The 26,680-nt window shown below is 35.8% G+C and overlaps 1 protein-coding gene across 1 annotated transcript in view; it reads right to left on the bottom strand.

The window, feature by feature from the left end:
- Nucleotides 1–26,680, bottom strand: part of ADGB (androglobin) — a 218,191-nt gene that overhangs the window by 133,477 nt on the left and 58,034 nt on the right. Inside the window, exons 6-9 of the mRNA XM_054686389.2 lie at nucleotides 19,394–19,533; nucleotides 16,829–16,915; nucleotides 11,257–11,504; nucleotides 7,295–7,423 (exon numbers count right to left, since the gene is read on the bottom strand). Of these exons, the coding sequence (XP_054542364.1) occupies nucleotides 7,295–7,423; nucleotides 11,257–11,504; nucleotides 16,829–16,915; nucleotides 19,394–19,533 (604 nt within the window). The remainder of the gene's footprint in view (nucleotides 1–7,294; nucleotides 7,424–11,256; nucleotides 11,505–16,828; nucleotides 16,916–19,393; nucleotides 19,534–26,680) is intronic.

The raw sequence follows: 26,680 nt of genomic DNA, 5'->3' as shown, positions 1-26,680 counted from the left end.
CATTATGTAATAAAATATATGGAAACCTGGGAATTCCAGGTGAGGTCTTAGAAAAAAATAACTTTAGAAACTTGGAGTAAAGAATGTGGTCTTGACATATTATAGAAATGATGTTGATGACAAAAAAATTTGCTCCAAATTTTAGGATAATCACACATTTTACATGGGATTGTAGTATGTAATGTTGAAATATTAAAAAATAACACAAGTGTTTAGTTAAGGGTGAAGTTTTAAATATTTAATAAGTGGTATAGCATGGGCACAGATTAATTAAACTAGAAGCTGATTATAAATATTGGTATCACTATACTGGTGCTATTAACTAAATATCAATCTGTAAAAGCTGGATAGGAATGTGCTATTAAATAGGGATTTTCAAACTAAGTTTTATACATCTTATAAATGAGATTCAGGGGCCCAGAACTCAGTGAACTATTATGTAACACTGCAGATCTGTGTGCACACTAACTGCTTTAGTCTGTTTTGTACTGCTAAAATGAAATACCTGAGACTGGGTAACTTTTAAAGAACAGAAGTTTATTTCCCCACAGTTCTGGAGGCTAGGAAGTCCAAGATCAAGGTGCTGGCACCTGGTGAGGAACTTTTTGCTGTGTCATCCCATGGCCAAATAAGCATGTCATCCCATAGCCAAACTCACCCTTTTATAACAAACCCACACCCGGGATACCTAACCACTCCCATGATAATGGCATTAATCCATTCCCTCTGTCCTCATGGCCTAATTACCTCTCATTAGGCCCCACCTCCCAATATGGTTGCATTGGGGATCAAAATTCTAGCACATGGACTCCAGAAGACACATTCAACCAAGACTACAAAGGATTTGGAAAAAAAAAAAAGAGAGAGAAGGTTCAAAATTTTCATAAGATTTTCAAAAAAGTTTATTAGCCAAAAAAATATAAGAATTATTTGTAAAGGGTCTAAAGGGCCTTAGATAATTCCTATTTGTTCTGTTATCTCTCTGTAAATATGTTGTGTGATTCTGCAATATTGGAACACCCATAATGCTTTTTGATTTTATTATATATCAATAAAACTGCTTTTAAAATATCTTAAAGGCAAATGTTTAAATCTAGGGGCTCTATAATTTCTTTCAGTGAACTATCAATGGTACAGACCATGAAATTTCCTTATCTTTCCAGTTGTTGGAGTAACTTTGTATTGAATTAGCACAGCTGCATATAATAATGCTTAATAATTGAGAAAGAAATTTAAGAAAAAATGTACTCTTGAATGATGAAATGAAATTTAACATCCTAGTCTCTAAAACTGCCTTAAAATATTTTGTACAGTAATTATGAGTCTTATATGGCCTACAACTGCCATACTAATTATATGTATTTTATTGCTCAAAAGAAGCTTTTGCTACATTTGTATGATTTAAATGTTTTATTTTACATGTGATACAGCTTTTTTTGCTTTCTATAAGCATATTTCAGAAGACTGCTATAAAATACGTAAGATTACTTAAATACCACTTTTATCATTGATTTCATTTTATGTTAGACATTTACTGTCTGAACCTATAAAAATTTCAGCCTGAAATTTTGAGTCCCAGTGAGATGAACCCCAAATTACTATAAATCCATAAGAAGTATTTGTTAAAGATTATATATGATTTTTTTCAGATGTGATCTTTAGTTAATTTAGAATAGCTAACTTTCAGTGAATGCCTACTCTGTGCTAAGGCCTAGGTATTTCATATGAGTCAGTTCACGTAAACCCTATGAAATAAATTCTATTTTTAACAGTATTTTTCAGGCAAGTAAACTGAGTTACGGATAGGTTAAGTAACATGTCCACTACACAGTTAAGAAGTGTGAAGTGTAAAGTAGACCCTGGTCTTTCTGGCAATTTTTTATTGTCTATTATTCTATGTGGCAATATCTAAAGAGGATAATGACTCGAAATGTGTTCCGGCCCACTTCCTACCAGACAATGTTTGCAGGTCCAATATTTGATGCAAAGCTGAAAAGTAAAAGACTTTTTATACCAAGTCCATAATTTCTTAATACAAGTTTTAAAATAATATATATTAGTGGGCTTCTAATCTATTTGTTTCATCAGTTCCACATGTCCATATTCTTTCTTGAGCGTAATTCCCAAGGCTAATTTACTTCTTTGCTTCATAGAGGCTACTTTGAAGATAGCTGCAACAAAGAGGTTGCAGTCTTAATCTTTGACACAACCAGGTGTGTTGTTTAAGTTTTACTGGACTGTATTAGGCCATACTTGCATGGCTATAAAGAGATACCTGAGACTGGATAATTTATAAAGAAAAGAGGTTTAATTGGCTCACGGTTCTGCAGGGTGTACAGGAAGCCTAGATCTGGTATCTGTTTCTGGGGAGGCCTCAGGGGGCTTTTACTCATGGCAGAAGGCAAAAGGGGGAGCAGATGTCTCACATGGTGAGAATGGGAGCAAGCAAGAGAGTAGGGAGAGATGCTACACAGTTTTAAACGACCAGATCTTGCAAGAACTTACTGTCATGAAGACAGCACCAAGCCATGAGGGATCTGCCTTCAGGTCCACTCCCACCAGGCTCCACCTCCAGCACTGGGGATTACAATTCAACATGAAGTTTGGGCGAGGACAAATATCCAAAATATATCCTGGACTTTTGTTGTTAAATACTTAGGTATGGCCATGAAATTGAATTGTCTTCAATAGAATGAGACCAGAAGTGATAAACAATACAGCTTGTTTTTACTTCAAACACCTTGCACCTGCAATCCTCCAAGCTCTTTTACTTCCCACTGGTATAGAACTTTAGAATTCACATGCTAGAGTATAGGAGGCATAAAAAGGGAGGAGCATGGCTCTCTTCAACACCAGCCTTATCTCCAATTAATTGTGGTAAAGAAATAGACTTCTTTTTCAATTTTGTATGTTCTGTGATCTCAGAAATTTCTCTATTTTTCCCATTTATTTTGGAAAAACAGACAATTCTTCCCTGAACTCATTTCTTATTTGAAATATCTTGCTAACAGTAGATATTACAAACTTAACACTGCCTAGAATAGCAGATTTTCAACCACTTATTTTAGAGACTCAGGTTCACTGAGTACATGGCTAACTTCTAAATTGTCGCAGGTTCCAGTTTTACCAAATATTTTGCTGTATGAGGTAGATCTCCAGGTTTCCTCAAGCTTGAGATACCATTTATTCACTGCCTTCTACTCTACTGTTAAGCAGACACCACATATTTTCACCTTGTTATTAGTACTCAACTTCTGGCAGGAGTTAATTTATCATGAGGTAATTGTAGCTGCTATAAGGAACACACTAAAAAATGACTTAAACATGATATAGTTTCTTTTTGTTCATATAAAGTACAAAATGAACCTTCTTGACCAGCAGGCAGATCTCCAGGTAGTGATTCACATACTCCTGCTCTGTCCATCCTTGTGGCTTTGCCATCTTTAACACTGTGCTCTCAACAGCATTGAGCTAGCAAAAAGGGAATTGTAATTGAGAGCACGGTATAGGTCAGTCTACAGCTGGTATGTATCGCTTTGCTTCACATCCTGTGGGCTAGAAATGATACAGAAGGCCACATCTCACTTAAAAGAGGCTGGGAAAATATAGCAAAACTCTGTTCCTAGAAAGAGGAGGAAATTGTGAAAAGCTAGCAGTTTTTCTCACAGTCAGAAAATATCCAACTTACTATTCCACTGAGTCATATTCTAATGTTATTGATTTTTGCTTTTTTGAAACAATTTTTTAAAGTTACTATGATACTGAACTCTATAATAGAGTACTACACAAATTCTAACTTACCCTATAGTTAATAAGTTACTGGCAAAACTCAAATCTCTAATATTTCTCATAATCATTTTTTCTCAAATATTGGAAGGGTATGATTTATTCATTCTTATAGAACTTTGGTATTTGTAATTAATGTCATTATTTGTATCAAGGTTTCTTTTTAAGCTACATTTTAAATTTAGTTATTTAGAGAAAAAATTTTTCAATAAGTTTTACAGTTTAAAATATTAGTATTCATAGATATCGAGAGGAGAGAAAACATAGTAGTTGTGTGAACTCTGGAGTAAGACTGTGGGTTTATGAACCCACTTTACACTTTATAATTTGGAGTTCCTCCAAGAGAGCAGAATCAGTGCCAAAGAACTTCCCCTTTATGCCAGGAAAAAGGTCTTAACAGGACTTTCTCAGCCAAATTTTAGAATTGCGAATGATGAGTGACTACAGTGTGTCCCCTGCTATTTTGTTTTATGAGTGGAGTTTATATCGCAGTTACTGTGTTCGTCTTCAAGAGTACATGAGAGATGTGAATGGATACATATGGGTGTATCTGTAAGCATGTGTGTGCATGTACATGACTTGGAGATCCTGGATATTTTAACTAGATGAAATTACTAGATAATAATTTAGACTGGGACTCTTGGTACGTATTGAACATATATGTGAGAAGAAGAGTGAAAGGGGTATCTGGTGATCAGGAAAGTGGAATGTGGTAAAGATTGATCATTGTTCACCAAATGGTTTCCTCTTCTGAAATGAGCGATCTTTAGCACGTCACATTCCATATTTCCAACTCCTCTTAAAGTCAGGTGTGGCCATTGGACTGAATTGTCTTCAATAGAATGAGACCAGAAGTGATATACAATACAGCTTGTTTTGATTTCAGACATCTTGCTCCTGCAATCCTCCAAGCTGTTTTTCTTCCCACTGGTATAGAACTTTAGAATGCTAGAGGTATAAGAGGCATAAAATGGAAGGAGCGTGGGTCTCTTCAATGCCATTTAGAAAATAACTTCCTGCCAGTGATTAACACTAGTCTTTTTATTTTAATTGAGAAAGAAATATATATGACATTAGAATCATTTGTTAGTCATACCAGCTAGTGTACCTAAATGAATACACTTATTTTGAAAATAACAAAATGAAATCTTAAATGTCAAGTCATTATTAGGATATGCATTGGATAATATTAGATGACATGTAAATATATATAAATCTCTACATGTCTTCTGCCATTATAAAACTATATCTCCTATGGCATTTAAAACTGTGAGCGTCATTTTATTGTAATGACCGTTGTGATAAATACGCTACTTCAAAAAATTAATAAAACAGGGGTTCTTTATATTAAATTTTCAGTGACTTATCAGAATTAACTACAACACCTCTAATATCAAATCATCAATAAACAATATAGACAGAGCGTGGTGGCACATGCCTATAGTCCCAGCACTTTGGGAGGCCAAGGTGGGTGGATCACTTGAGGTCAGGAGTTTGAGACCAGCCTGGCCAACATGATGAAGCTCTGTCTCTACTAAAAATACAAGAATTAGCCAAGTGTAATGGCATGCGCCTGCAGTCCCAACTACTTGGGAGGTTGAGGCACAAGAATCGCTTGAACCTGGGAGGTGGAGATTGCAGTGAGCTGAGATTGCACCACTGCACTCCAGCCTGGGCGACACAGCAAGACTCTGTGTCAAATGAATAAATAAACCAATAAACAAACAAACAATATAAATGTCATGTTCTATTTTCCATATGAGTTTGAATTGTCACTCAATTACCTCTTGAACACTTACTGTCTATCCATTATCTCCTTTACAAGTGAAACCAAAGCAGCTGATTGAAGGAAATGAATTATAACACCATCAGAAATGCACTTAGATTTAACTCTGTGGGAGAAGGAAGTTCACATGGCCACCCTCATATTTATGCCAGATAAAGGACTCCTATAGAGTTCATTCTAACACTGTATCTTTAGCACATGTAAGAATTAACAAAGGCTTTTGCAATAAATATGCTAAAATGTAGCTCTACCAACAAGTGCTAAGCACTTTACCTGGATTCAACACTTGATTCTCACAAGGACCCTCACCAAAACAATAATGCTGATTTATAGAGATCCTGAGTTTAAAGAGGCTCTATCACTTGCCTGATACTTATACACTCAGTGTTGGAGCAGATATTGAACTCAACCAGCTTGACTCCACAGTCCAAACTGAACCACATTGTATGTGTTGGAATGACCTTAACTGTAAGTTCAGCAGGAGAAGGAAGGCATCATTACTTTTATTTTCACAAAGAAAGAACTCTCAGAAAGTTTTAGCCATTTTCACAAAGATGAAGAACCATCAGTAAATCTGCTAATGTAATGTTTCTCACTATCAAAAAATATTGCTTAAGGCATCAATATAAGAAAATGATTTTTAATGTAGAATTAAAAATACAACAGTGACTTTTTTCTATCCACATCACTAGACATGTTTCAGTAAAAATAAAAAGCCATAATTATTAAAATGTCCTCATACAAATCATCATAATAAGAAAAAAGATAAAAATTTATTAATGAGGCACACTACTAGATGTAAAAACACATATTTTTGACTAGCTAATAAAGGATGAGGTGAAAATGATAACCTGCACTCTGGAAGCACCAAGATAGATGAGCCAAAGCTGAGACTCAAAAGAGACACTCTAGTCTTCCTCCTGATAACCTCCTGAATAGGTTGCGGTATCATTTTTTTACAGCTTGTTTTCTTTCAACCTGATACAATTTGTTTAAGGGCTACTATACCTAGACTGTTTTAGCTGGTACACAGGACAAAAATGCGGTAGCCAAGGGGTCTTTAGAGATAATTTGTAAGTCCAAATTGGAAAGATTAATTAAAATGAAAGAGCTCCAATGTGATTTTAAGTGATAGAGAAACCCTAGCATTTTCACAAAAATAGTTGACCTTTATACAATGAGGCTATTATAAATAGTTCTTTTACATCCACCCAGTCACAGTGCGATACACAAAAAAGTGTGGTTGTCAGTATTGTGATATAAACAATGACTTCCAGAGTCTCCGGCCTCACAGTTACTTTCTAAAACACAGTAAAAGAGCTGGAGGCCCACTGTGAGCAAGGAGCCAGATGTAGGCTTTTTGTTTTATTTGGTGGCTGGCATCTAACCACACAAACAAGTAACTTTGAATTTACTTAATTTGGATGATAAATTCAACCTGAGTATTTTTTAGAGAAATACCTGAAAGCGACCAGCAGAAGCCTCTCCCACATGTGGATACTTCTTCTGTGACAATTGCACTGTAATTTGGACAACAGGCTTCTGTCATTGGTAGGACTTGGCCCAACACGCCCACCCATCTGAGAACCCAACATTTAAGGCAACCTTGACTAAGTTTATTTAGTTATTTCAAAAGAAGAAATGTATTTCTAAGTTCCAAGGTTTTCCAGCATTTTAAGAAACAACTAAAATAGTTATTATTCTAAGAAATTAAGAGCTTACAATCTGATAGGGACTGCACAGAGTACTGCACTTCTGATGAGGGTCTTGAACCATGAAGTGAGAATTTGGATTTTTCTTTTTCTCCATCTTTGCTTCTCTTCTTTCCAATGTCTCTTGCATCTGCTTTCTCTAACATATGAAAAAATCACAATAAATACTTTAACTAGACAATCTCAAACTATATTTCTTATTCAGTCATTGTCTTCCAGAAAAAAGGCCAAAATAATAGTATTATTTAATGTAAAATTATGCCATAATTTCTCCAAAACATGATCCCCTCTAATTAGAAACACCATGATAAAGCCAGGGAGAACTTTGAAAATTGAGATATATTATGAAATAAATGCAGCATTGCTTTTTATCTACTGCATATAATTTTGTTTCATGGAGATAATTATTTGAATATATTTTATTTATATAAGATTATAGTATCAAGGTAATTTTCTCATTTTAAAAATAAAAACAAAACACAGCAAAGCCTGTGCTGAAAGTTAAGTCCTAAATGTAGAGCCCTCTCAGATTTTCCTTATTTGGGTCCTCCACTTACAGGAAACAGTTTTATGACTCCAAAATATTTTCTTGTGGAGCCCAGATTCCAGCCAAAGTCCCAAACCAGCATCTTATTGCCTACATGGCTTAGGTAATAAAACTCTTGTATCCAGAACGATTCCCACCATTTGAATGCTCATTCATATACTCAATCCACAAAACATATTCTTCTTCAACCTAAAATACTTTTCTCGAAGATTTTTTTAATTCCCTAACAAATCTGTCTCAATTCTGAGACAGAAATTATAGATTTCTGTCATTTCATTCTCTGCATCATCTGCAAAGTTTGTAATCATCATTGGTCAGGTTGCTCATCTTTAAAATTTTCATAAATAAAAACTGTGACATTATCTACTTATAATGTTTCTGAACATCCAAAATAGACATGTTTCATATCTTAGCTTTTTTTTTTCTTTTTGACAGGCTTTCACTCTGCCACCCAGGCTGGAGTGCAGTGGCGAGGTCTCAGCTCACTGCAGCATTGACCTCCCAGGCTCAAGCAATTCTCTCACCTCAGCCTCCTGAATAGCTGGGACTACAGGTGTGCACCACCACAACTTGCTAATTTTTCTGTTTCTTTTCTTTTTATTTTTCTTTTTTATAGAGACAGGATTTCACCATGTTGTCCAGGCTGGTCTTGAACTCCTGAGCTCAAGTGATCTGCCTGCATCAGCCTCTTAAAGTGCTGGGAATACAGGCGTGAACAACTATGCCCGGCCCATATCTTAGCTTTTTCAGTAGATTTAACACTTAAATTAGATATAAAAGTAAAGATAGCTATAACTTTAATCATAGGATAAAACATTTAACCAAGAAGTTTCTGTTTTTAAAAAGTTTATTATCAAAATTTTATTTGTGAATTTTCTATATATATTACCTTAATTCAATAAAACTAATTTTAGGAAGCAATATTTGAGTGCATGTATAATTTTCAAATAGGACTTTAAGAGCTTTCAAACTTCTATTCAGAATTTGTGACTTAAAAATAATACATAATAAAAATTATAAATAGAAAAAAATCAAACTGTTTCACATAGACATTTGGATAGAATACAACAGTGCTCACCAAAATGTGTTTTTGCCAATACCCTAAATAAGGATTGCTCCTCTGTCATTTCATCCCACCCATCTGGCAAAACCCCACTCTGAATAAACTTGGCAGCTGAGTCCCACTGGAGATAATCCTCCCATAGTTCTGCAAACCTTGCCACATCTATTTTAAATCTCCGTGAGAATCTACATCTTCCACCTCCACCTCACTTTCAGCTCATAGCTAGGCTGTGTATAAACAAAAAGTAGAAGTCTTTGGTCTGAAGTCCTCATCTTCTCCTACCAAACCCGTTTACCCACCTACACCTGTATCCACTCTCCCATGACCTGTGCCCACCTATGAGAATGGAGGAGCCATTGCTCTCCCTGGGTTGGCCCAATCCCCTTATAGCTGGGGTGTGGAACTTGCTCCTTCTCAGAAAACATATACTACTGCAGTCATCTCAGCGGGATCTTCCCAGTCATCACTTAAAAAAAAACCAATTTTCCTTCACTAGATTCACAAATATATATTCTGTCTGCCTCCCACATTCTTCTCTATCAGCTTCCACTTTGCAATTTCCTGTTCTTCAAGGACAAGCTTCTCACAGGGTTGTTTATACATTATTTTACTTCCCACTTCCTTCTTACTCCCCTCCAATGTATCTTCTACTCCTATCACTCACAAGTGCGCAATGACCCCCATATCACAAATTGTAATTGAGAAATTTAAGTTTTCATCATAGTTCATCTTCCCACAATATTTAATACAATCTCTGGTTCCTGCAACACTTTTTCCTTTGGCCCCGATGACAAAATGCTCTGCTGATGTTGTCCCTGCTCCTCTGGCCGGTCCTTACTCTTCATTCAGCAGCTCGTCATTTTGTACCAACCTCTTAGATGTTCCACTTCTTCAGGACTCAGTCTCAGCCTCCCTCATCTGCTCACTCTATACTGTCTCCTTGGGAAATATCATTCCTGGTTTAATTTTGCAGGCATTTGTCAATGACTCCCAAGTGTATATCACCAGCCTAGGAGTCTTGACATGAAAAACCACTTGGTTGTCTTAAAGGCACCTCAATTTCAATATATTCAAAATCATTTTGTGATCTCTCCTAAATGGTACCACCATCTATCTTGCTTTGCAGCTTGGAATTCTACCCGTCATCATTGTCAAGTTCTGCCACTTTTTACTTTTTAAATAGGAAAAATATGTGTTTAATGGAAATTGAGAGCTAATACTAGATTAATTTAGTAGCATCAAAGTAGAGAATTGCTTTTGATTTTTAAAGAAAGCAAAATGTGGAATAATAATTAGCATATAGTAAACACCATTATAAGTCCTAAAGTCCTAGAAAAGAAAGATCTTAATTACATGGCTGTTGTCACAAAAACTTAAGAAAGGATAACGACAACAAAGATGCATTTCTTAGGGAAGCAGGAGCCTCAGAGGCCCTGAGAAACCACATTTTAAGTTCAGCTCCATCTTAAGAATAACAAGGCACATTTCTTGCCAGTCATGACTCACAGTCATTACATGTTTATAGCTGAAGATACAGCCTAACGATACCTACAAGGGACACACTCTTACAACAGCAGAATGTCCAGATGTCCCAATACCGATAGCAATATGTCCATATGTCCCAATGCCCCTAAAAAGTATGCTTTCAAGATAATTATTGTTATGCTTTGATGTACTTAATGCACTAGAATGCCAAGTATAACTTTCTTTAAATCAACAGAATACTACATTTTGTCACGCTGTCAGGACAGCTTAGCTTAGCTTGGCTTTTACATAGATAAGACTCCTATATAAGAAAAACTGGGCTGGGTGCAGTGGCTCACACCTGTAATCCCAACACTTTGGGATGCTGAGGCGGGTGGATCACCTGAGGTCAGGAGTTCAAGACCAGCTTGGCCAACATGGTGAAACCCTGTCTCTACTAAAAACACAAAAATTAGCTGGGCATGGTGGTGCACGCCTGTAATCCCAGCTACTTGGGAGGCTGAGGCAGGAGAATCACTTGATCCTCGGAGATGAAGGTTGCAGTGAGCCGAGATTGTGCCACTGGACTCCAGCCTGGGCAACAAGAGCGCAACTACATTCCAAAAAGAAAAGAAAGAAAGAAAGAAAGAAAAACTGAAAACAAAGACAGCACCTTTCTTTGCTTGCTGAAGATGCCCTACTCTGTAACTGAGGAGTTTTCAATAAACTATCTCTTCTTACTTCATTCTGTGACCTGCCTTGAATTCCCTACTGCATGAGATCCAAGAACCCTCTCTTGGGGTCTGGATCAAAACCACTCTTTCCAGCAACACATCAAATACAATTGTAAGGCATTTATATGCAATGTCCATACTGAATCACATGTAAAATATCTTACCCTTTGGAACTTTGTCGCTTTTCTCAGGAGCCTTTAGTGTTGTCAAAGAACTTTCAGGTTTGAATTCCTTCACGTCTTTTACTTCCTTTCCATCCTTTATTTCTTTTCCCTCCTTCCCTTCTTTCCCTGGTTCTTTTAATTTAGAATCTAACACTGCTATTTTGCTTTCAGAGCTGGCCTCATCTGACAGCTTAAACTCAGGCAATATTTCTTTCAGGAGCTCCCAAACTTTGTCCATATATCCTGGGCTAAGAGAAAAGACAACAACATTAATTTCCAAACGATGTTTTTTTTTTTCCTTGAACTTTGCAAGAAATTACTGACAGAAAAATCAACTTGCTATTTAATGAATAATTTCAATTGTTACTCAAATTTTTAGTTAAAAGAACAGCATTATGTATTAGACATTCAACAAGCTTTCATTGCGTGCCCACTCTGTGCTGGGCTTTGCTGATACAAAGCGACCAAAACCATGGTGTTATCTCAGAGATCACTCGCCCTGGCAGGGAAGCTAATCACGTTAACAGCCAGGACAGGGAAAGAACATGTCCTTGAGCATCTATTAAGTGGCAGACACTTTTGCATGCATGATCACTTATGCAGAAGGTCCTTATCTTACGAGGCTTCTCTGTGGAATGTGACAGTGTTGTTTCTTGCTTTTAATTCTTCCCTGAGGCTTCCATAACATCCCTCTTTCCTGGTTTTCTTTCTGTTGTCATAGAAATTACTTGCAGACTCCTTTGAACACTCCTTTTCTTCTGCTCACTGTCCACAATTTAATTCTCTTCCCACAGCTCTCCTCTTGGTGTTCTTGCCATTTTACATAGTATTTCCTCATATTTTGAGTTTATCCACAAATGTGTGTCATCTCTAAATCATTAGTTCCAGCTCAAACCTCTCTCCTGATATCCAGACTCACACATTCAACCACCTAATAGGTATTTGTCCCAAATAAATAAAAAAAGATAAGTAAACAAAAACGTCCTGCATCACCTTCTACTTAGTACTCAAAGCAGAAAATTCAGAATGACCAAGACTCTCTCTTTAAAATCCCCTTCAAATAAAACACAGTGTCCGTTGGATACTACCTTTTCTCAGTGCAGTGGATCCCCTTTTCTCCATTCTCATCACCACTTCCTTGGCAGAAGCCCTCAGAAGACCCCCCTCAAGAATACTGCACAAGCCAGTCTCGCTGTTCCACTCCTGCCATTTGCTGTTCTAAGGCTCTGAGCAATCTTTCAAAACCATGAGTCTGATACAGTCATCCTCCTGTCTACAATCCCTTAGTGACATCTGATCATTTTAAGGAGGTTGTAAAAGTGTCAGCATGGCATAAAAGGCCTATCTACCTAGATCCTATTTATGTTTCCATTCCCACATCCTATTCCTCCTCTAGAATTCCATAGCACATAATGCAGAACCACATGTTTTTCTGGGATGCACCCTGCTTTCTTCTATTTCCTTGATATATTTTCTTCTGTGAGTTGGATTCCCCACCTCAATCAGCTTCATTCATTTCAACTAATCCTTTGAGATAAATTCAAGTATTATCCTCTGCAGGAATTAAACTATAGGTTTCTGTTCTGAGTTCCCAAAGAATCTTTTACGCTCTCCTAGTATTCTAGTATAGCCTTTAAATTTTTTTTTTAATTCTCATTTTACACAATTCATTGAGCACAGACTGTATCCCAGTCATTCCGTGTCACTGTTCTAAACACAGAAGGCACTACATTGAGCAAAACAAAAGAGGGTCCCTGTTCTTGTGGACAACTTTACATCCAATGGTTGGATAAAACAGAGACAGAGAGAGAATAACAACAGTGATAACTTCCATGATGAAAATGAAATAAGGGAAGCTGAAATGTGGCATAACATGGGGAAGGAATAACTTAGATTGGATGCTCAACTAGGCCTGTCTAAGGAGTTGATGGTTAAGCTTGGTGAAACCCAGGCGTTGTGACATACCCAGCTAAGTGAATAATCTGATGAAAGGTCATTCCAGGCAGAAAAAAAATAAGAGTAGCCCATGTAAGGACCGTAAGGTAGAGTGAGTTTCATTATATTTCAGAAACAGAAAGAAGACTTGGGTGACCAGTAAATGGTTGCCAAGACATTGATGTGGTCAGTGATGAGGTCAGAGACTGTGTGAATCAGACAGTGTAGATCTCTGAGGATCATGGTCAAGACTGTAAAACTTCATTCAAGTGTAATAGTTAAACACTGAAAGGTTTTAAGCGAGGAAAACTATATGATTTGATTTATACTTTAGAAAATTCTTCTGATTACCAACTTAACTAAAGGAGGGCAAAATAGACTCTAGGAGACCAGTTATAAGTCTATTACATGTGATCAGTGGTTGAACTAGGATGGTAATAATGGAGATGTAGAGAAACAAATAGGTTCAGAGTAAGGAGAGAATGTACTGTTGACAGATGCCAGTGAGAGATTTTATGTGAGAGGCAAGGAAAATGAGCAATGAAGGATGACTTCTAGTTTTTTTCTTTAGCTTGAATAAATAGGTGGTTGGTAGTGAAATTCACTGAGATGATGCATTCTAGGGACGGTGCAGTTTAGGAGGTTGAGAATCAAGAGTTCCTTTCTGGATATTCTGAGTTTAAGATACACTTTTGACATTCACATAGCTACGTAACTTAGGCAGTTGTAGATAAATACAGTCTAGAGTTCGGGCAATGGTGACCAGGCATAAACTTGAAAATCATTGTCAAATAGTTTGTTATTTTAAGTTACAGGACAGGAGCCTTGCTACACACCATCACTTAGTAGCTGTACCGTGGTTGAGGAACTATCCAAGAAGCCTGAGAAAGAGCAGAAAATAAGAAGGAGAAAAACCCAGAGAGTGTGTTGCTGTGGAAACCAAGGGAAGCAAGTGTTGCAAAAGGAAATAACTTGTTTAAGAGGGTCACATACTGGGATGCAAGTAAATGAGGCAGGAGAGGTGATCACTGGATTTGACGATGTTAAGGTCTTTGTTGACCTTAAGAAGAGCCATTTCACTGGTGTGGTGGAGGGGGAAGGTCAAACAGTCAGATGAGAAGAAACGGGGAGTTGAGGAGATGAAGACAGTGTGTACAAACCACTCATTTATTAAGACTTTTTTTCCTGAGGAAAACAAGAGAAATGAAGTGGTGGCTGGAAAATAATAATTGGTTTCCCTGTGCATCTCTGATCTGCTCGACTCCCTGAACTGCCTCCTATTCATCCCTGGATCTCCACTACCCAGCAGAGTGGCCTTTAGCACATTTTATTTTTTTTTCATTTGATCCCATGACAGCTCTGGAACATTATAGTCTTAACCGATGTTTAAGAGGTTGTTAAGTTGTATGGCATCACACAACCAGCAAATAATTGAGTCAGGATAGGAACAGACCTTTCTGAATCCAAAATCTAGGTTGTATTTCCCATCTACCATATAAAATATGCTGCACTATGAAAAAGACCTATTCAAACACCACGGAATGAGACCATATAACTTCTTGGACCATTAGGCTTAAAGACAGGGTGGCAGAGTGCTATGTTCACAGACAGACCATGCATCAGAGACACGTGCCAACAAGAGTCCTTTGAAGTGGTTGGATTTCTAATTCCCACTCAGACATGTCACTGACTCTGCTTCTATTATTACATGGAAAATTAGAAGATACTCTGTTTTGATTTTCCGAGGCAAAATTTTATGAATTTTCTAGTTGTGAATTATTCTCATCTCTTGTTTCTTTACCATCCTCTGGTAGAATTCTGATGATTTCCTGTCTCTGGTACCTCTACTGACTACTGCACAGAGAAAATTGCACAGGAAAAACTGTAAGCATTCCATCAACGCTAAGTATAAAAATTTAGAGAGCTCCATACTTTTAAAATCTCATTTTCTCTCTACTTCTCTCACTAACATTGTACACATTATGTCAGGAAGTCATTTAGATAGTAGGAAAAGGTTTCCAAAAGAAGATATAAAAGAGTGCTAACTTGGCCTTTCCTAAGATAAAAACAAGATCAGCTCCTACCCTCCAGTTTTTTTTCCCTGAAAATACTTTTATTTGAACAAAGCAACACCCAAGTTTATCCTGCTGAAAATATGGTGAAGATGGCAGAATCCAAGTTACTACGGCCTGTCTTCAACCTCCTCTAATCTCTATTGCCCCTGGGGAATTGCAGCTTCCTATTGCCAGTCAAAGATCAGAGATGATCCAGGTTGATAACTGTACTGTAGATTTAATCATCTTGTAAAAGTCAGTATCTGAGTTAAGGGTATATTCAAATCTATTGTTATAATTCTTTTCTATGCACCTTATCTTGATTTGTTTCCAAATGTCAATGGTAAAATGATAAAACGGTGCATCTATATTCCTTATGTATTAAATAAAACGATCGTGAAATTATAAGTCAGCACTAAGTTGAGCAATGTCTCTATTCTATTCTTTACCTAATAGCTATTTTTGGACATAAAGAAGCAATTTCTCTATATCTAGAATCACATGAAAGAAAGACTGTGGGCTTTGGACCAGCAAGACTTACATGTTCCTAGTTTGGGGGAATTCAACCTCTGAGAGCTTTAGTTTCCTCATTTGAAATGATGTACACTTAGTTGATGGGGTCATATGGATGATTAAATGAGATTATCCTTTCAGGACTGTGATTTTTAAACGAGAAGTAATATACTAAAATACTTGATGCATAATAGTTGTCTTCTTATGATTATTTCCATATAGATGTGGCCAATTAAAAGTTGCTGTTATGTTTCTATATTGAAGTAAGTGTGACAGGTTTATAAGTGTAAAGAGAAGTTTGCAAATGTTTTACCATAATAAATAATTACCATTGTTTAAATATTTGTACATCAGATATTTAAAGATTAAATTCATAGTATATATATATATATAAGTGTGGGAGACCTGCACATGCCACCCGAAAATATGAAGGACTGCTGAGCTACAGGCAATCCCTGTGAAGAAGCAGATACACAGAAACTCTGTTTTCCCTCTATTTGCCTAAAAGCAAGATATAGATTTACAAAAACCAAGAGGTATCCTGCCCCTCACTCCCTTGTGCCAGAGAGAACAGATGTTAACCACTGAAGACAGCTTTGGACCCTTACTGGCCTGAGGAATTGTACCAGAGGAATGTACATGAACAAGCTTTCATAACTAGCCTTTATCTATCATTTATTTGCCTTCCCACAAGTTGCCACCTGTAGAGGCCCAAAGTCATTTTCTTTTGTCTTGTCACTTCTGTAAAAATTGACTGTTCTTTGTTGTAGATTTCCCGTGGAAATCTACATGGTAATAAACTTCTGTGTGTTTTTCTCTTGTTAATGTGTCTTCTGTTACAGGAGTCGGTTCCAACAAAGAACCTATGGGGGTCATTGTTCTCCTACATAAGGAAATAGAATTTACCCTGAAATTCCCAAGGAACTTTATATAATACTACAAAATGATATTTTCCCCCAAATTTTGCAAAACATGACCTTTCTTGAAATTTTCTTAAAGGCTAGGAATATTTTAAAGAAATCTTGGGAAGATAAAAAAATAGATATGAGCAATTTAATAGTCAAACGTACTGAAGAGAAATGACTTCTGGTAACCATCCTGTGAGCGCATGAATAACCGTGAACTCCCCCAGCTCTCTCCTGTCTGCTACATGGATGCTAAAAAAGAAAATGCATAATGTTACAGGTAGCAAAATTTGAAAACACATAAAGATATATAAGAACTAGGAATCATTAATAAACAGCAATATATTCTGATTATTCATTATAGACTGTATTAAAAAATACTATCCCAGAAGCCAAATTATTTGTTAAAACACTGAAGTAGGATTTATAATATAATTAATTTCATTTGTATTTGCAAGGCACGTTTATATGCTTTATTTTTTAAGATCTAAAAGTAATATTAATGCTATATACATAAAATATATTCACATTATATATTATGAAATATATAATTAGTATATAATCCATTTTTGTATACTTCTTTTTAAAACAGAACAGTCTCTTTTATCATTCTGATTTCAGTAATTATTTTAAGATGTCTTTGAAGCTGTGTGTTAGATCAGTCTCATCTATGGCAAGTCAAGATGGGCATCAGAAATCCTTAGATAACTGTGGAGAAACCAGAAACATCTGTTCTGTCCTGTACAGAAGAGTGGATCTGTCAGCTTAGCATAAAGTAAAACGAGGATATGATTAACCAAGTATCGCTATTCTCATTTAGACCTCTTATTTTTTTCCCTGAGGTTAATAGTCTATTTACATTTACACACAAAAATGCCATATGTCCCTTCTGCCCGGGAGTCACGGCTTCAGCTGACTATCCGTCAATGGTAGTGTTAATGGCATTACCAACACATGTGTGCTTTTCTTCAGAAAGAAATCTTACTATCTTTGTCACATATGCCATTATTTTAAAATGTGCACTGCTTTGTTGTTTATGGATTACGAATTTCTATATGTCTACGTATTTCAAAGATAATAAGTGTCTATTGGGATAGATCCCAGACTAGTCTAAACTCCTCATTGGATAAATTTATGAAGTGACTTTGCAAATCAAATAGAAATAATGCTCTTTTCTGTGCATATCTCACACTGACATTGAAATTACTATGTGTTAATTTGGAAAATGTAGTAAGCTAAACCTCATATAAAAGCAATCACTATGTACTGTAAAAATCTGAAAAAAATTATGGAAAAATATAAATTGTTCCATGTAGGGCAACTTTCCACCAGAATTCCCAAGAAATGTATTACACTTAGCTTGTTGCTTTATTTACTAATTGGATTTTTTTAAACAATAATAATAACCCTAATACTTATGTTGCTATAAATTTCTACTGAACTATAGCTTTAAGAAAGATCAAATACCACTCCAATTATCCAGGTCATGTATTCAATGCCTCACTGCTCTAGCAGCTCTGATTCTCAGAACTTCAAGTTATGTCTGAGAACTAGAAACATTCAGAACATTTTTTTTCCCAAATAAATGAACATGCCACCGGTATGAATACTTAGTGCTATTCAGCTACCTACAAAGATCTGGGCTGAGTTTTTATAAAAATCATTGCAATTAAGTGCTAAAAGCTGGGTGAAACTAATTCCCAAAGGAAAACTGAGGGCTGGTAAGAAAAAAACAGATATGAGGAGGATGGCAGTAGGAGTGGTTGTTTTTGTTTTGTAGCCTTGGGAGAGAAAAATGAAGCTGTGCCTAAAGAAAATCCACACAAAGCAGACCTGACTTCTGACTAACATTGCAATGTTTATGGAAGGGAAGGGGGCTGAGCTGTGAGCAAATCTCTAACATGTACTGTTAAAGCATGTGGGTGTGTCCTGTTAAATATCGAGAATCTTTGACAAACTGCAGGAGGTGGACGTGTATAAAATCCCAGTCTGTGCAATGTATGTGAGCATCTTCCAGTGAGCAATGAGGCAAAATTGCCATGCATTTCCCACCCAATCATCAAAGATTTTTTGCATTGTTAGGGCCAGGATGGTATGACTCCTTTTCTCTGGAAGTGTAAGCTGAGAGAATAGCACATAGCAGATGTGTCTCATATATGCTGGTGCACAAGTCAGGCAGGAATATAAGACAGAAACCAATTTTGTAAGAATACTGAAGAAAATATGAGTAGTTTTCATCATGAATGTATCAAAAGTGACCAACGTTATCAAAATCATGAAGTGTACATTGACATCTTTCAGAAAAGTTCAGGTTTTTCAAGATCAGTAAATTATTGCTGCATATACGGAACCTAAATCTTTAACTAGATTTCAGGATATATTATTCAGTATTTAGATGAACCAATATTTTTCTCCCACAAAACAATTTTTTCTCCTATTAAACAAAACACCATTTTCCATGATCAACTTTCCATTCATAGTAAGACAGCATTGAACATAGAATAATTCTTGGGTATATTTTTCTTGGAGGAATTTTGCATTATTGTTAACCTAATAGAATAAATCAGTGGTTTTGGCGTATTTGATTTTATACTAGAGCATGTACATTGTTTAGGGAAAAAAGCTGTCTTTTAACTAATTTTTAAAAAATAAATTATGCAATACGAATGTATAGTTAATGTTTTTGTTTGCTTTTTTTATTCATGTGAGTGATAATGTGTCATTACATACTCAATATTTGCCAGCTTGATAATAGCTTTAGACAAAAGCATTGGCCACAGTTCAAATTCATAAGTTGTAGCTGGAAGCAATAGATTGTTATCTTCATCAAAAGGCAAAAAGTCATCAATTGTTATCTTTCTCCAGCAACCCTAAAAATAAGATGAAAGAAATGTAATACCATCAATGGCTTACAGTCTTTTCTCTCGTAAATGATTGCACATGGCTGACATTACTATTTACCGTTTTCCAATTTTATTTTAGCATCTTACACTGAAAGACTGAGATATTGGATTTCAATACTACTCTGGTTGAATATGTTAGCTTATTGCTTTATTTAGCATAATCACAGCACACCCATGTCTATATCAATATTGTCTTTACTTATGAGGTCTTGTGAACAAAGTCTTGGGAGTCCCTTACTGCATAATGCAGTAAATTGAGGTGTTTCAAGGACCAGAACCAAAACATTATACAACCATGGATAAGCTTGGACATAATCAAATAATTTAATATAGTCAAAATACAAATTCTCCAAATATAACTTTAGTAATTATTGCTTATCTTGATATATCCTCACTGATCTTACGCTTCCAATTCTCATATTATTCCTGCTCCTAATTAATTTCTTGATCAACAAGAAACCACAGAGAAATAAGCCAGATGCAAAAGGATAAATACTGTATGATTACTGAACATGTATATCTATATTGAACATATCTATCCTGAACATATAAAAAATACATTTGCGTGCATGTGTCTATGTGTGTATACATACAGAATGTTTCTCCCCAAAATTCATGTGTTGAAATCCTAATGCCCAAAGTGATAGAATTAGGTAAAAAGGAGGGTAAAGCCCTCATGAATGGGATTTGTGCCCTTTTAAGAAGTTGAAGAAACCAAAGTTTTTCTCTTCCACCATGGAATTTTAAGGCAAGAAAATGGCCAGCCATTTATGAACCAGGGAGCAGGGCTTTGCCAGACACCAAATCTACCAGTGCCTTGATCTCACACTTCCCAGCCTCCAGAAATATAAAAAATAAATTTTTGCTGTTTATAAGTCACCAGTCTATAGTATTCTGGTATAGTAGCCTTAGTTGTTACAAGACTAATATTATTAAGGTTATATATACTTATATATATAAAAAACCTTAATATTATTATATATATGATTATATATATAATTATATATTTATTATATTTATACTATAATTACATATTTATATAATTATATAAATATATGACCTTAATAATATTAAGATTATTTTGATCTATATTATTAAGATTATATAAAATTATGAAGATATATATTATTAAGATTAAGATATATATTATATACATTATAACATATATATTTATATGTGTAATATATAACATTATTAAGTTATATATATATTATATATAAGAAGATTGTGGAATGAAGTCTTATTATCTGGGTAGCAAACAAAAGTGGCAGACCAGAATAGTACATCAGAGGCTTTATAAACTAAACTGGCATTTGAGACACAGCCAATAAATGTGAGCCAGGATGTGCCTTCTGAATCTAAACACGTTGACTACTTGCTAAAATATAAAACTAATTAGCAATCAGAGTTGTAAAACATAACACTACAAATATTCAGGAAACTGTATAAAATTACCTATCATACCAAAACCCAGAAAAGTCTCAATTTCAATGGGAAAATACAATCTACAGGCCACAAAACCAAAATGACAGAGAAATTAGAATTATTAAATAAGAAATTTACAGCAATTCTCACAAAAATGTTCCAACAAGCAATTATGAACACTCTTGAAACAAATTCAAAAATAGAAACTCTCAGCAAAGAAATGGAAGATATAAAGTCATAAAAATAGAAATTTTAAGCTTAAAATTAAACTAAAAAGCAACTCCCAGTTGATGAGATCAATAGCAGAATGCAGATAGCATAGAAATTAGTGAACTGGATATTAGATCAATAGAAATTACGAATAACAGGAAAATATAGTATCAACAATCATATAAGGCTCAGGGACCTGTGTGGATAATGCAAAAAGATATAATATTCATGTCATTGTTGCCACTGAAAAAAAGAAAAAAAAGAGAGAGTGGGGCTAAAAATATAGTTGAAGGGATAATGGCTGAAAACTCTCCCAAATTGTCATAAGACATAAACCTACATTCAAGGAACTCAGACTAAACCAAATAGGATAAACTCAAAGAATTCTACAGCCAGACAGATCAAATTCCAACTTCTTTTTTTTTCTTAATTTTTTATTATACTTTAAGTTTCCAACTTCTTAAAAGTTAAGACAAAAGAAAAAAAGCTTGAAAGACAGCAGCAAGAGAAGACCTGTTAGAGGGGAAGGACAGATTGCTCACCAGGAGCCAGGGAGGCCAGAAGAATAATTCTGGCTGGCCTGGAGGAAAATTCTGGAAGGCTGGAAAATTAATGGCACACTAAATACCAAATGCTGAAAGAAAATTACTGCTAACCCAGAATCATATCACTAGGGAAAATATTCTTTAGGAATAAGAGTAAAATAAACACATTCTCAGATAAAGGAAAGACAAGATAATTTGTCATCATTAGAGTGTCTCAAAAGGAATTGTGAAAGAAAATTTTTCAGAAATAAAAAGAAAGGAGAATAAAAGGAAAAATGGAACATCAAGAATGAGAAAGCATAAAGGAAAAATTTTACATGCCAGTTAAAATATTTACTTAAAAAATAAAAAATGAACATATGACTAAATGTGGTACTCTTGTCTTCAAATTTTTTATATTGTGTTTGAATTTAAAAGCAAAATTTATGATGAGGTTTTCAATATATACACAGGAAATGTTTTAAAAAACTATATCAGTGGTTGGGTGTGGTGGCTCACACCTGTAATCCCAACACTTTGTGAGGCCGAGACAGGAGGATCACTTTAGGTCAGGAATTCAAGACCAGCCTGCATAACATAGTGAGACCCTGTCTCTACAAAAAATAAAATTAGTCAGGCGTGATGATGGCATACCTGTAGTGCTAGCTACTTGGGAGGCTGAGGCAGGAGGATCACTGGATCCCAGGAGTGGAGTCTGCAGTGAGCTATAATTGTGCCACTACACTCCAGCCTGAGCGACAGAGTCAGACCCTATCTCCAAAAAAAAAAAAAAAAAAGAAAAAAAAGAAAAAAAAGTAAAGGAAAAAGGAAAAGAAAGCTATATTAGAAAAGGAGGAATATAAAGAAGACTAATTGGTGGTAAAGTATTTATATTCCAATTTAAGTGGTAAAATGCTGATACTAGTTGACTGTGATAAGCTATGCATGTATATTTTAATTCATAAAGTGAAGAGATTTGCTTGAAAGCACTATAGGTCAATCAAAATGGAATTCTAAGGAATGACCAAGAAACATACAGGAGTAAAGGAAAGGGGATTAAGAATGCAATAAATACAAAGTAACACACACAAAATAAGAAAGGTAACAAAGAATAAACAAAGAATAAAATCACAGACTTCAATTCCAATTACATCAAATATAAATGTTCTATACAGACAAATTAAAATACAAGAGTAACTTGAATATACTTATCAAAAATTAAGAATTTGCAAATATTTTGATGGAATAACTCCATATGGTAGAAATCCTAGAAAAAGAAGTCCGTACAAATGGGCAAAGACTATATACATAAAGATGAAATTTTACAGCATTGTTTGTTTTGGTAAAACACTGGTCCTAACCTAAATGTTTACCAATATCAAATTAGCAATATATATTATATTTACATATCTCACACAATGGAATACAAAGTAGATCAATATATATTAGCATAGAAAATGCCTATGTGTAGGGAAAAGAATAGTTTACAGAATAATACGTTTCTATGACCCTATTGTTATAAATTATGTACAATAGTTTTATGTATGTTTATAAGAATACAAGAAAGCTTAGGAGGATATAAATAAATCATTTGCTGTGATTAAATATGGTAAAATTACAGGGAACTTTCACTGCATACTTTGAACATTTTAACAGTAGTTGAATTTCCTTTTTAAAAAGCAGGTATAATATTACAAATAATGAAATAAAGCATTTCCATTTTGGAACAAAGTAATTGAATGATAGAAAAATAATTTTGTCATAGTTTATATCTTGCAAACATTGTTCCTCAAATTTAATGAACAAAAATGTCACTGGATGAGAGAGTTTTCTTATAATGCAGGATTGCAGGCTCTACCCTGGAAATTCAAACTCATGAGGTCTGGAGTGGGGCACGGGAAGTGGATGTTTAAGAAGTACAACAGCCAGTTTGATGTTGGGGGGTTTCTGTACCACAAAGTTAGGAAACTCTGAATTCTAGAATAACATTGTGGTTAAGCAGTATAAGGCTCAATCAGAAATAAAGCAAATGCATTTTTATATAAACATATTGATGGCAACTGGGAAAAATTATTGGTCCTAATGTGTGTGTTTTCTCTGTTTATCAGAAACAAATGAAAGCACAGAGACACTCAGAGAAAAGCTGCCATCAGCAATACATATTTCAAGTGGAGAGCAATGGCTAACCTGCTTCTTTCGGGGACCCAAAGGAATGCTGCCATTGGAAGGCACTTGACGAGATGATATGTGTCCCAGCATTAGTATCATCATTCCCAGGTGAAAGACGGGAGAGAGCTGCTCTGTGTCACAACCCTGTTCTTAATGCTACTCAATAAATTTCTATCTGGCTGAGGTCAAAGAACCTGATACAATTTACTTAGAATCCAAACTGGAAATAATAAAAATACTTTCATAGAAAAAATGATAACCTGGTGTGAAAATCAGAATTTTTAAATGTCATGCCAAGAGGCTCTGAGAGGTTGGTTTGCCTCAAAGAAGTGATAAAGGTAAATGTTTTACAGGACAAAGTGAATGAGGGAGAAGAATATTTGTGATAAGGCAGAGAAGAAAAATCAATTTCCAATAAGAAAAAGGTAAGAAAGCTTTAAGAAACTAAAGAAGAAAAACAGTGAGAAGAAGACTCATCATGTCTCATAAGATGGGAAACGGGAAAGAAAATAAATGTAGGGTATAAGATGAATCTGTAGTGTATTGTACTGAATCAAGAAGTAGAAGTAATAATGCATATTTTATAAACATGTTTCCCAAATACTTGCAGAGAGAATCAAATGACAGACATGTACAAGTGCTGAACTAGAATTGGAAGAGAAAAAAATCAAAATCAAATTGAGTGTGTCTGGAAAGGAAAGGATAAAAAACCAACCACATAGGATTTGCATGTAAGACAGAATTGACTCTAACTTCTTACTAATGTTAATATGTACACAGATATTGACTCAGCCCTATCACCTGGGGATCAGGTAGAAAGAAATAAAAATTTCTGCCCTAAGCCTAGAGAGAACAGATTCTACTAATCAGAAAACCAGGCAGCTGCCTCTCTATCACATGCCTACCAAAATAATTCATAGGGAACTGGTATGTCAGTGCTCACAGCATCCTCTGTAGGCATTCCTCTGATGAGACCACTGAGGAAACAGAGGGAGCCAGTGGAGCTGAGGTCCAGTCTCTACCACATCGTTCCCTAAAGGGCTAAATTATCTAGAGATGGGCTAAATGACTGGACCAGACTGAGATTTCCAAAGTGGGCTCAATACATTTTTAAACAAATTTCTGAATCAAGTGGAGTTGAGCTTGTGAATAATCAGTATGATAAAGGAGAAATAAGTCACATTTTCTTTGCAAAATGGAAAGTGATGTTAATGAATGTTAACTCCTGTGCAGGTGGAAATTTGAAAACCAAGGAGGGATGTCAGGAAGCAGAAAGAGAGAATGAGAAATAAATCAACAGGGTTGGCTCAATGTTTCAAAACACTTCATAGTTTTGACCTTCCTCCCACCTCAAGTTTAGACAAATGTGGGACAGGAACCAGGGCATTTTACCTCCTCACTTTTCCTCTGCGTACCTTCTTTCTATACTCCCTCAACACTATCCACTAGGTTTTTCACCTTTTTAATATCACACCCTTCTGCTTGCTCCTCTGCACAGATTTAAAACTTAAAGTCTAGTCTAGATAATAGTCCTCTTGATTGGTAAATAAATAAGATAAAGTAACTTAGAAAGTTATTTTCTCTTCTAACAAAATTTCAAGGCCAATTGTCTTGCTGTGGATGTTTAAAAAACAAAAATCCAATTTTGGATATTAGAAGCTATATTACCTTTTTCCCTTTTCCCTTCCCATTGTAATTATCCTAACAATTTCTCATTATTGGCGCTTCAACATTCCCCATCCCAGGAAGCTAGATGGCTCAGGCCTATGAAAGAAAAAGTTACATTTTCATAAATATATAATGGAATTATTAACTTTTAATACTTTCCCATTCCTTTAAATGTTCAAGGAGGACATTCTTTTCCAGTGACAAGGGCCAAGAAAAACCCAAAGGAGTTTGATATGATCTAGCATTGCTAATTTAGTGTGTGTCTGCTTTGCCATATTTATAAGGGGTTTTGGATCCTCTGTTTGTACTTCCTACTACTCTATTTGCTTTCCTTTTAGGCAGAGGTAACATCTTCCTGTCTCAGGGTAAGATTTTCTCACATGAAAACAAATCTTAAGTTCAGGACCAAGAACTGATGGGATCAGGCCCCTCAGCTACAGCAAAAGTCAGAAGAGGACTGGACCATGGGCTAGCACTGCCTCCTGCCCATGACCCTGATACCACATCAGAGAAGAAAGAGGAAGGTGGAAGCCTGGTGCATCCACCTGCCTGCCCCGCTCGCCTCAGCATGAGAGTGCAGAGGCAGCGGCAGGACCAGCATCTACAATGAGTGGCCATACCTCAGTGGTCTAGGCAGAACCCGTTTAAAGTGCCCATGGGACTGAAATCACAGGAGAAGCTACTGTGTTTCTCATTAATCACAAATTACATATGCAGGACAGTTTCTCTCTGTAGCTACACAACTGATATCCTATAAAAGCTGCATTATCTTGTACTAGCCTAAGTAATGGTGTGCAAGGCAACCTTCCTTTCTTCCTTCCTTCCTTCTCTCTCTTTCTTTCTTTCTTTTTCTTTTTTCTTTTTTTTTTTTTTTTTGGAGTTTTGCTCTTGTTGCCCAGGCTGGAGTGCAATGGCGAGACCTTAACTCACTCAACCTCTGCCTCCCGGGTTCAAGCAATTCTCCCACATCAGCCTCCAGAGTAGGTGGGATTACAGGCACCCACCACCGTACCCAGCTAATTTTTTGTCTTTTTAGTAGCAACAGCGTTTCACCATGTTGCCCAGGCTGGTTGCGAACTCCTGATCTCAGGTGATCCACTGCCTTGGCCTTTGCCTCC

Source organism: Pan troglodytes, chromosome 5 (genome assembly GCF_028858775.2).
Source record: "Pan troglodytes isolate AG18354 chromosome 5, NHGRI_mPanTro3-v2.0_pri, whole genome shotgun sequence".
In the NCBI taxonomy this organism is placed as follows: Eukaryota; Metazoa; Chordata; class Mammalia; order Primates; family Hominidae; genus Pan; species Pan troglodytes.
The sequence above is the reverse complement of the archived record's forward strand: the minus strand, read 5'-3'. Positions and strand labels throughout refer to the sequence as shown.